Raw genomic sequence first — 11,905 nt, 5'->3', positions numbered from 1 at the left:
TGCAGATGCCTCTTTACAGTGCCCTACCAGTATTTATCAAAATTTATGGGGTTGAAAAGAGCTAGCTCAGCGTAAGTTATTCATTGTTTATTACATGTGGAAGCAATAGTGGGTCCACTCTCAAGGCAGATTTTGTGCTGCTTATATTATTTAAATTATGCTCTCCCACCAAAATCAGAGAGCTGATCCAGAGCATTTTCATTCTGGTTTCCTATCCGAAAGTAAATGGTAGGGAGAATACACTGTAGTTAGACGATGAATGTTTTTTGCTAATACTCAACTACATTGAACTCTCCTGTTTACTGGCAGCTCAAGAATTTCTATTGTAGTTCAGAAAAGAAGCCCCAAACAAAACTCTGGACCCAAATAATCCTGAATTTTACCAAAGTCCGGGTCGAAATCTGAGCTTTGCATCTGGCTCTGAATTGTATTATGATCCATCAGAGCCAAACATGCCCAAACTTTGGGGAGATACACGTGCAGAGCTGGACTTCCAGGCTCAGGTGCATGTTCTCACAAGACCTGTTGCTTGTGTATGAAGGTGTAGCCTCACCGCTCATCCCCAAGACTGTGTGCTATTCAAATTCTTATCAGTAATTCCAGTCCATCCCAACACACCAGGCTAGAGCATCCCGCTCAGCAGCATCTCAGAGAAAGTCGGGAGTACAACACCTTGAGAATCCAAGAGTTCAGGGCCAAAGCCCATGAAATATTTAGATAGACCAATATATAAGTGCACTTTGTGTTTTATGGCTCACACAATGAGAAGGATTAAACATAGTATGGTCAGTCTGTTGTCTAGCTAAGCTCTGTCCCATGGGGCTGGGACCAAATAACACTCCAGGATTGCTCCCACTAGATGAAATTAAGGGGCCAATCCTGGATCCCACTATGAACCTACTGTATTTCTCTCATGCAGAAAGGGTTCCACAGTCTGACCCATTGACAGCTCAATACAATATTGGTCAAACCTGGAAACCATTTTGTACAGGCCTGTTGAATTCGAATGACAATGATCTTTTGACTCATTCTAAACAGACCTGACAATTTGAATTTCCTACCCATGGATTCTAAATGACAGAATTCACTCCTGTAAAGAGGGGAGATCACAGGATATAAGCTTCACACTAAGGTTTTGGGGTGTTCTTCTGCACAGGATGAAGTTCGCCCAAAACAAAACACTTCTGGAAATGTGTGTTTCAAAGTAAAGAATCAAATTAACATTGACTCTACTCAGCAATGATAAGGCCTCAGCTGGAGTACTTGTGTCCAGTTGTGGGCATCATGCCTTGAGCAAGATTTGGACAAATAGGAGAAAATCCAGAGGAGAGCAACAAAAAGAATTAAAGGTCCAGAAAAGATTAAAACAATTGGGTTTGTTCAGTCTGGAGAAGAGAAGACTGAGTGTGGGGCGGACATGATGTCTTCAAGTACATAAAAGGTTGTTATAAAGAGGAGAATGATCCATTGTTCTCCTTATCCACTGAGGACAGGACAAGAAGCAATGGGATTAAATTGCATCAAGAGAGATTTAGGCTAGACATTAGGAAAAACTTCCTAACTGTGAGTATTAGAGAACAAATTGCTTACTGGAGTGATGTCTATTTTCAGGGTCTTTGGGGGACCTTTTTTATTTTTGGTTTGTGGATCAGGTTTTAACAAATGCCAAATCTCCAAGTGAAACTAAGCCCAACCTTTAATGCCAAATTTTGCTCAGAACTCATGCCAAGGTTGCTGATGCATCCTGAACCCTAGCAAACTTTTTAGCAAGGATTTGTAACAATATCTTGAACTAGGAAAGGTTGCTTTAGCATCTCAGCTTAATGCTTTCCCTATAAATGTTTCAGTTTGGATACCCCGCCATTCTCTGCCAACAGCTTCCAGCCTCCACAGGACTTTGATGCTGAGCCCCATTGGGGACCTTAAAGAGACTCTGAATCCCCCTGTCCCATGTGTTCCCCCTTGAACCTGCTCCCCTTTTTTCCCCTTGAAATTTCTGCCTGCATTCTGTACCACTGCAAACTCTTCTGGCCTGTCTACAACAAAGTTTTTCCCCAAGGATCTCTTTGTTGATAAATTTGCATTTGATCAGTGAGAGTTGCTGGCCCTGCATAAAAGCAGCTTTGCAATACTCACGGGATTTAAATAACAAGCTTCTTCCAGCTCAGTACCTGTCCTGTCCAGCTCACACACACCGTGCAACCCCAGAGTCTGACTCCACTCCAGCTCATTCTTCAGCCAGTTCTGCAGTTCCTGGCAATTCCAGTCCCTGTAGTCTGAAGCAATGATCTCCATAAAGATCTTGCAAAGATCTAGAAGCTGGTAAATGGTGGGCCACTGCCGACATTCACCAAGGTGTTTTTTACACCTCCTGGTTCAGACTGGGGAATTCTTCAAGCTCATCATGTCCTAACCAGGCTAAATGCAGCTGCATCTCAATTACACTGGGCTGTTTTTCCAATGCATTTTTTTTTCTGTTAAAATCATGCCCTGCTTCCATTCAGGGCAATAGCCAAACTCCCACTAATTTCAGTGGCCTGGGGCTTTGCCCCTAAGACTTTAAATCTTCTAAGCAATCTCAGCTCAGTTGGTGTTATGAGTGGTGACAGCTTAGATTCTGCTCTGGTTCTCCCTGTGACCTCCCACCCACAGTCAGAGCGAGGAATCTGAACTCTGTCTGAACTGACCCAGCATCAGGAGTCTGCCTCTGAAAAGGTTCGTGGCCCTGCCAATAGCAAAGGCACAGAGGCTATTGATCTCAGCTGTTCAGATTGGCACTTTGCTCTTTTTGTTTTTTCTGCCATTTTTTTAAAAAAATCACATTAGATTTCAAGGTAACAAGTCAAACGACAGATTAGGTACAACCTGCATGTTCTGTCAATGGGTCCTAGCAACATGCTAGGGCGGCGGTTCTCAAACTGTGGGTCGGGACCCCAAAGTGGGTCATGACCCAATTTTAATGGTGTTGCCAGGGCTGGCGTTAGACTTGCTGGAGTCTGGGGCTGAAACTGGAGCCCAAACCCCTCTACCCAGGGCTGATGCCAGGGCTTAGGCTCAGGCTTCTGTCCCCTCTCCCGGGGCCATGTAGTAATTTTTGTTGTCAGAACCATGCTGGTGGCTTCCAAGGCCTGGTCTACACCTAAAACCCAGGCTGGCCTTGCTACGTTGCTCAGGGTTGTGAAAAATTGTACACGTTGTGCGCCATAGTTAGGTTGACCTAACCCCACCGTAGATGCAGCGAGGTCGATGGAAGAATTTTTCCATCGAACTAGCTACTGCCTCTCAACGGGGTGGAGTCACTCTAGCAATGGGAAAACCCCTTCCGTCACTCGAGTAAGTGTCTCCAACGCTAGAGCTGCAGCTGTCCCACGGAAGCGCTTCAGGTGCAGACATGCCCTATGGCAGAAAGAAGCAAGTTCTCAGGGCTTTTTTGAGCCTGCAGATTGGCTTGCCTCCAGCCCCCGCCAAAGGCACTTGTGGTCTGAGTATAGCCCCGCCACCAGCATTTTGCACACATCCGCTCAGGAACAGAGAAGGGAATTGACTTTCTTGACCTGGAATCAAGCTTGACAGCTCAGGCGCATCTTAGAGGAGATCCGACAAGACCAGGTGCTTGAGCCAGAAGTTCTGGATACCCCTCTCAGCCCCAGACCTGCATCCATCCAGATTCTTATCTGGAATTCTGACCTATCTGACCAGTCCAGCCAGTGGCGTCCCACTTTGGAGAGCAGCCGTGAGAAACTGGGGAGCATAGAACCTGGGGAATATCCAACAGTGTAGGCTCCAGGCCCACAGAACATTACAGAATTATATATAATATTACAGCTGCATTGTGCTCTGCTGATAAAATAGTATGGATGGTACATGTGGCAGAGACTGGCCTGTGGTGGGGGTCATGACCAGAGTATCTCTGGGTTCCATGATCCTTGGCTACTAGAACAGTCCTTTGCAGGCTCTTACTAGCCAGTGCAATTTAGAGTAGCCCTGCAGCTGCTCTAACTTTTGCAAAGAGCTGAACTGGCTGCCAGTTAGCTAAAGGTTCAGGAGGTAAAGGAGTGGGGGAAGAGAAGGAGGCACAAAGCCACATTCATCTCCTCACCTCAGTTAGGTGCTGCCTGAACACAGACTGACTGGACCAGAGGGCCAAGCCCGACTTGTCTAATTCCATTGAAAATTGCATTTCCGGAGAAACCTGAAACCTGAACTAGGAGACAAAAAATTAAGATTAGAGCCCATGAGCCCATGTTCATTAAAGCAATGGAAAGCTATGCACATTGGATAGGGTTCGAATAGAGCAAATCCACCTCAATATCCTCACTGGGAATATTTAATGAGGCCAGTTTTTTCACACAAAAAATACACATTTTTCATACCGTAAAACAGAAGATTTCAAGGAGTAACATGGCATTTCATTAACACAAGAAGAGCATCAATCAAAGTAATATAAGGTGCTAAGTACGTTTACAGAAACAAAACCATTCCTCTGACTATGTAGCTCATTGGAGCTTTTCTTTGGCAAATGCCAACAACCAAGCAGAACTTGGATAAAATTATTCAAAGATTGCAAAAAAATTTTTAAAAAATAGCGACCAAAATTGTCTGTTGGAACTCATCCTGCAGAGAAGCATTTCCTCAGTTCAGTTCATCCTGCAGCAACAATTTAGCTGCTTATATTCTCCTGTATTTGTCATGGGCATTGTGTATTTCACAACAAAGGGTTAATTTAACATTGCTGGAGAAAATACTGCATTGATTTCATTGTTATGTTTATTAGTAATATTAAGCTCTGTTCCTTCGGGTAGGGTTTGCTTTACCCATACTCCCCAAAGGATTTATATTGCTTCCTCTTTGCGAGCGAGAATGAAGTACATCCCAGAGAAATCAGAGCTGTCATCGATGAAATTATCATCCCTGAAGAGAATCTCAAACTCCTGAATGATGAAGCCAGTTTCACTGAGGACTTCCCTCAGAAATTCTTCTCTCAGGACCAAACACGAGAACCTTTTGGGGCCAACCATGAAGAAACTGCAGCCCAAATCTCCACTCAGCACCAAGTGCCCTCCTGGCTTTAACAGGGAGCTGATGTTCTTCAGAGCATTGTGGTAAGTGTTCAGATCTTTGCAAGCAGCTTCCAAGCACAGTGATGAGATCAGACAGTCAGCTGGAGGCAGGATGATTGGATCCATGGGGTTGCTTTTGTGGACATCACATTTTAGAACCTGTTTGATGGTTTTCCTTAACTTCATCTCTTTCTCAGCCTTCTTCTCCCTACAGAGATATACACATATACAATACAAGATGAACTCCCAAGGGTTATCTGCAATTTCAGTGTCTTTCTATGATATAGATGTGAATATTAGGAGGAAAACATTGTTTGCTAGAGTGATGTCTATTTGTAGGACCTTGTGTTAACTATCTTTAGTTCCCTCTTCTCTGGGTCAGTTTTAAGACATGCCAGAAAGCCACCACATTTTGGTCAGAACTCATCCCAGTTTGCTAACAGGGTCATGAACTCTGGCTACGTTTTCAGGGGACCCCCTGATTAAATTGTGATTTTGTAAGAAAATATGCAAACAGGTGAATTTATTTCAGCAACACTTTACCAGTTGATAACTGTCTCCAAGGTCTCTAATATTGAGAACCACAGGGGACCCTATACAGATTCTATCATGACTAAAAACCACATTCCCCCAGCTTTCTATTTTCTCCCCAGAAATTCTGCCTGTATTCACCACTGATTATATTGCTGATCAGCATAAGTAGACCTTGCTGCATAGACAAACTAAGCAATACACAAGGGATTTAGGCAATCTGCTTTTTCCAGCCCCGGTACCTGTTTCCCTCTAGCTCACACACGTATTCCACCACTGGAGTCCAGTCAAATGCTCCTGGCTCATTCTTCAGCCATTTCTCCAGTTCCCAGTGGTTCCGGTCTGTATAGTCTGAAGCAATGATCTCCTTAAAGGACTCGCAGGCAGAGAGGAGCTGGTGAATGTTGGGGCCACTGCCAATATCAATCAGGGTGTCCCCTTTCACCCCACCTGGTTCAGAATACAGAATTCTTGGAGCTTATTGTGTCTTAACCAGACTAAATGCAACTTCGTCTCAATTAAGCTTAGTTGATTGAGTTTTAATACATCTAGAGCTAAATCTTGCTTCCACTGAAGGCAATGGCCAAACGCCTAGTGACTTCAGCGTTACCAAGCTTTGGCTGCAAGTCCTCAATGCTTCTTGACATGCAAATTAACATCAGATACTCTCCTGCATATCTAAACTAACCCAGGCAGCAGTATAGAAGACGACAATGTTGACGCTGCCTGGAAGATGTATACGGAATGAGTGCTCTTTTTGTAGCTGTAAGAATACTATTGTACATCAGGCGGAGCTATTCACAGTAATGATTATTTACTCGGCTGTTACAGGGCTTCACACCATGGACCTGATTCACCACTGACCGTCACCTTGTGTCGTCCCATAAAATCCTCCTCTGCAATGTATAAATGAATTGATACAGAGCAAAGACGAACATTTATGTTTCCAATTAGCAGGTGTTAGTAATTTTCTTCTGTCTAGACTCCTACATTCAGTCCCTTTCCATGGTGGATTGATACCATAGTATGTGCTTTTTGTTGCACTTACATTTTTGTTCAGCTTTAGTGTTTCCAAAATGCAAGATGCTCTAATTCCATTACCAGTCCCCTGAGCCATGCAATTCCCCCTTACAAGTTACCATATTTAAGGACAATCCCCAGGATTATACCATGTGTCTATGGGGTTGCAGTAATTGTTAGTAATAGAAAAAATACAGTATGATGCACTATAGCTGGCTCTTGGAATCAAACAGCTTTGTAAACAGAATTGAAATTTGCATCACATCAACTTCTTAAAAAGGGATGCAACCAAATATATTCAATAATTTAACTGCAGGGGTGATTTTGAACACATTTAGAGCTATTGATAAAAGACCTCACTTCCACTCCCAGGAGAAGGCTAAAGGGAAATTTGCTATATAATAATTAATAATAACTAACTTTTCTGTCTGGTGCTTTACATTTATACAGCTCCAAGCACTTTGGACCGGAACACTCATGTCATTATCCCCCTTTTACAAATGAGGCACAGAGAGGTGATGTGGCTTGCCCGGGGTCAAAGGGAAGGTCAATGGCAGGCGTGAGAACAGAACTCAGGTGTCCTGAGTGTCAGTCCAAGGCCGTACTGCATGGATGCTTGCAGAAAGGGGAGGATGGGAAAAGCTTTCTGATAATCTGTGGTACTTGCAAAGGCTGAGCAATAATATTTAGCCTATCTAATGGGCTTTTTATCTGGAAACGCTAGCTGAAGGGTCCTCAGCCCCCTGTGCAGCAAGGTGAGACTTGATGAACTGCCATAGCATGTTTGTTGCACATCAGCTAGGGGTGACCGTGGAAACCAAATAACTAATGCATATTACAGGATACTTCACCACAACCCAGGCCAAAAGGAGGCATGATAATAACCTGGTTTCTGATGTCACAGACAGGGATAGATGAGCAGGGATGAGTCCCAAATCCCACCTACAGGCCATACCTGAAGTGAAGGTTTTACAGTATTGTTTCAGGATGAAGATAAGAAAGTCATCTCTCCAGGTGTCTTCCCCAAACTTAAAATATTCCAGGAAGGCCTTTGGGTCAAATTCTGCCTGGTAAACATCGCCTCCGGTGAACTCAGTCATGATGCTCCCTCTGAATCTGCACATACAATGCGTTGCTTTTCCCTAGGATTCCTGTGCACAGCCAGCTGCTCCTGATCATTCAGAATCTGAACTCGGCCTTTTAACTCTTTCCAGCAGCTTTGTAAACAGTATTGAAAAATTGCATCACTCTGCCTTTTAACGCTTTCTTGGGCCTGAAACCTGAGAGCAACCGTGAACCGCAGCCCAATGGTGTTTACCTTTAGACGTACTACTTTCTGTTCTTTTAGACCTTTTTAATCCCATTTCCTTTCCACACCTACTGAACAAGTTACAGGGCCCTAAAGGAATCCCAAGCTGCAGCGGGTACAGCGTTCTGTGAATAGGTCATGTCGCCATGCCGGCCTCACCCCTTCCAGAGCTCACAAATTGTGTTCGTGGACAGTGGGAGGGTCCTGAGATTAGGTGAGGGTCTGTCATGAACTTCAGTGCTCAAGTGTGTGGGTGAAGAGAGAAAGGAGAATCATGAAAAGATCAACTTCAGAAGCACATAGACTATCATAACCCATGCTGCAGCATTAATATGACTCAACCCCTCATTGACATATGTCAGGGACTCTGCAAGGTGTCTTCACTAAACTGGTGTAAGCAGCAGGGATTGTGACAGTGTGAGATATCTACTGAATGAACAACATGTTCATGGACTAAAAAATTCTGCTGGATCTCAGGCAGAGCAATCTCTGGTAAGGACCTTCATTGGAGGATTGCTGAGCTGCAGGTTTGGCCCTGATTTACAGTTGCCCGGGACCTGTATATATTGCATAGAAGATCTATGTGGAATGAGTTCTCTTTTTGTGAAAGTAAGAATACTCTCATACATCAGGCAGAGGTGTCCTCTGTAGAGATTATTTACTAGGACCTGATTCACCACTGACCATCTTGTGTCCTCATATACACTCTTCCTCTGCAATATATAAAATAATTAATGCAGAGCAAAGACTTATGTTACCAGTGATTTCCTCCTGTCTAGTCTCCTGATTTCAGTCCTGTTTCATTCAGGATTCATACTCCAGCATGTACTTTTTATTGCATCTATATTTCTTTTAATTGTTTTCATATTGCAAGATGTTCTAACCAGTCCCCTAAACCATGCAATCCCCACATTACAAGTTACTGTACTTAAGGGCAATACTTAGGATTGCACTCTGTGTCTATGGGGCTGCAGTAATTGGGAATAATAAATAATAAAAAACACATGATGCCATACAGCTGGCATTTGTATTGCAATGGCTTAACGCACAGCATTAAAAATTGCAGCGCTCTACCTTTTAATGCTTTCATAGCCCCGCAAGCTGAAATCAGCTGGGGAATTCAGACCTACTGTCTTTAACTATAGATGTACAGCTTGTTATTGTTTTAAACCTCCTTTTTATCCCATTTGCTTTGTTCAAATCCAGGGCTGGTTACAGGTCCCTAAAGGAATCCAAGCTGCAGCTGATACAGAGTTCTGTGACCAGTTAGCAGCACTATGCCAGCCTTACCCCTTCCAGAGCTCACCAGCAGATACATGTACAGGGGGAGGGTTCTGAGATTAGGCTAGGTTTGTGTCACAGACTTCAGTGTTCTAGTGTGGGGGGAAAGGAAGAGAAAAAGGAAAGTCACATACAAATCAACTTCAGTAGTTTATGACCTCTCATGCACCATCCTGCAGCATTCGTGTGGAGAAACCCATTGTTGACATATGTCTGCAAGGTGTCTTCACTAAACTGGTGTAAGCAGTAGGGATTGTGACACTACATGTAAAATGTACACAGAATGAGCAACCTGTTCATGGACTAAAGAATCTCACTGGATCTCAGGCAGAGCTGTCTTGGGTGAGGATCTTCATGAGGGTATTGCTGAGCTGCACATTTGGACCCAATTTACAGTTTCTCTGGACCTGAGTAGACACCTCATGGAAGATATCTACAGCATGAGTACTCTCTTTGCAGAAGTAAGAATACTCTTGTACATCAGGCAAAGGTGTCCTCAATATAGATTAGTTACTCGGCTCCACACCAGGGACCTGATTCACCACTGACCTGTACCTTGTTTCATTGTATAAACTCTTCCTCTGCAATATATAAAGTAATTAATACAGAGCAAAGACAGACATTAATGTTTCCAATTAGCAGGTGTCATTTTCTCCTCTCTAGTCTTCTGCATTCAGTCCCATTTCATTCAGCATTCATCCCCCAGCACGTACTTTGTATTGCATTTATATACCTATTCAGTTTTAGTTTTTCCATAATTGTAAGATGCTCTAATTCCATGACCAGTCCCCTGAGCCCTGCAATTGCCAGTTACAAGTTACTGTACTTAAGAACAATCTATAGGGTTACACAATGGCTGAGTCTACAGAGGGATAAAAAACCTGTAGCTGACTCAGGCTTGCGGGACTAAGGTTTTGGGGCTGAAAAATCTCTGTGTAAATGTTCAGACTTAGTTTGGCGCCCAAGATCTGGAGCCATGCAAAGGAGAAGGGTCCCAAAGCCCAGGGTTCAGCTCAAGCCCAAATGTCTACCCAGTGATTTTTAGCCCTGCAGCCCATGCTCTGCAAGCCTGAGTCAGCTGAGGTAGGCCAGCCACAACTGTGACATAGGTCTTTTATCCCTGTGTAGACATGCCCTATGTGTCCATGGGGTTGCAGTAATTATTAGTAATAAAAAATACAATGTGATGCAACATAGATGGCATTTGCAATCGAAAAGCTTTGTAAACCAGTGTTAAAAATTGCATCATTCTGTTTTTTAACACTTTTATATCCCTGAAAGCTGCAAGCAGGTACGGAAAGCAGCCCTACCATATTTACTCTCAGACATACAGCTTGCTGGTGTTTAAAACCTTCTTTTAAATCCCATCTCCTTATCACAACCACAGGGCAGGTTGCAGGTCCCGAAAGGAATCCCAAGCTGCACCTGATACAGATTTGTGTGAATAGTTATTAGTGCCCGGCCAGCCTTCGGACCTGATTTACGGTTTCCCTGCACCTGTGTAGACACTGAATGGAAGATACGTATGGAACAAGTACTCTTTTTACAGAAGTATGCATACTACTGTACATCAGGCAGAGGTGTCCTCAATAACGATTATTTACTAGGATGTTACAGAGCTTCACACCACAGACCAGATTCAGCCCTGACCTTCACCTTGTGGCACCATATAAAGTCTTCCTCTGCAATGTATCAATTAATTGAGACAGAGCCGACATATATTAATGTTTCCAATTCACAAGTATTAGTTATTTTCTCTTGTCTAGCCTCCTACATTCAGTCCCTTTCCATTCAGGATTCATACCTCATGAGGTACTTTTTATTGCACTTACATTTCAATTCAGTTTTAGTTTCCATAATGCACAATGCTCTAATACCATGAACCAGTCCCCTGAGCCATGCAATCCTCTGTAACATGTTACTGTATTTAACAACAATCCTTAGGTTTACACTGTGTGTTTATGGGCTTGCAGCAAATGTTAGTAATAAAAAATACAAAGTGATGCAATATAGCTGGCATTTGCCCTCCAAAACCTTTGTAACAGTATTAATTGCATCACTCTGCCTTTTAATGCGTTTGTATCCCTGCAAGATGAGTGTATCTGTGGAACTCAGCCCCTACCGTCTTTAACTTTAGATCTGCATCTTGCTGTTTAAAACCTTTTCTTTAAAAGCCTGTTTGCTTTTCCCAACCACAGGGCTGGTTACAGGTACCTAAGGGAATCGCAAGCTGCAGCTGATACAGAGTTCTGTGACCAGTTAATAGCACTCTGCCAGCCCCAGCCCTTCCAGAGCTGACAAGCAGATACATGCACAGGGGAAGGGTTCTCCGATTAGTCCAGAGTCCTGTTGCAGACTGAGTTGCTCTAAGTGTATGGGCGAAGAGAGAAAGTCACATACAGATCAACTTCAGCAGCTTATGAACTCTCATGCACCGTGCTGCAGCATTAGTGTGAATCAACCCATTGTTGACATGTCAGAAACTCTCCAAGGTGTCTTCTCTAAATTGTGTTAGCAGTAGGGATTGTGACAGTGTCAGACACTGCGTGTAAGATATATACCGAATGAGAGTCCTGTTCATGGACTAAAGAATCTCATTGGATCTCAGGCAGAGCTGTCTCTGGTAAGGATCTTCACGAGGGTATTGGGGAGCTGCACATTTGGACTCGATTTACAGTTGCTCTGCACCTGTGTAGACACTGCA

General features: G+C 43.5%; 1 protein-coding gene across 1 annotated transcript; it reads right to left on the bottom strand.

Moving 5' to 3' along the window:
* Window positions 1–4,832: 4,832 nt before the first annotated feature.
* Window positions 4,833–7,735, bottom strand: LOC141975964 (nicotinamide N-methyltransferase-like). The gene is made up of 3 exons (XM_074936685.1): window positions 7,567–7,735; window positions 5,834–6,041; window positions 4,833–5,268 (listed from the first exon to the last, which is right to left on the bottom strand). Exons 1-3 carry the CDS (start codon window positions 7,733–7,735, stop codon window positions 4,833–4,835), a joined length of 813 nt encoding a protein of 270 aa, XP_074792786.1.
* Window positions 7,736–11,905: the final 4,170 nt, after the last annotated feature.

Source organism: Natator depressus, chromosome 22 (assembly GCF_965152275.1).
Source record: "Natator depressus isolate rNatDep1 chromosome 22, rNatDep2.hap1, whole genome shotgun sequence".
In the NCBI taxonomy this organism is placed as follows: domain Eukaryota; kingdom Metazoa; phylum Chordata; order Testudines; family Cheloniidae; genus Natator; species Natator depressus.
Note: the sequence above shows the minus strand (reverse complement) of the source record. Positions and strands in the feature narration are given on the sequence as shown.

What these genes read in the sequence shown, in the direction of transcription:
- LOC141975964 (XM_074936685.1), bottom strand. Translation starts at nt 7,735, where the DNA reads ATGTGCAGATTCAGAGGGAGCATCATGACTGAGTTCACCGGAGGCGAT. An exon ending in CTGTAAAACCTTCACTTCAG is followed by an intron (nt 6,042 to 7,566) that starts GTATGGCCTGTA and finishes ATTCTGAACCAG; the next exon opens with GTGGGGTGAAAGGGGACACC. An exon ending in TGTGAGCTAGAGGGAAACAG is followed by an intron (nt 5,269 to 5,833) that starts GTACCGGGGCTG and finishes ATATCTCTGTAG; the next exon opens with GGAGAAGAAGGCTGAGAAAG.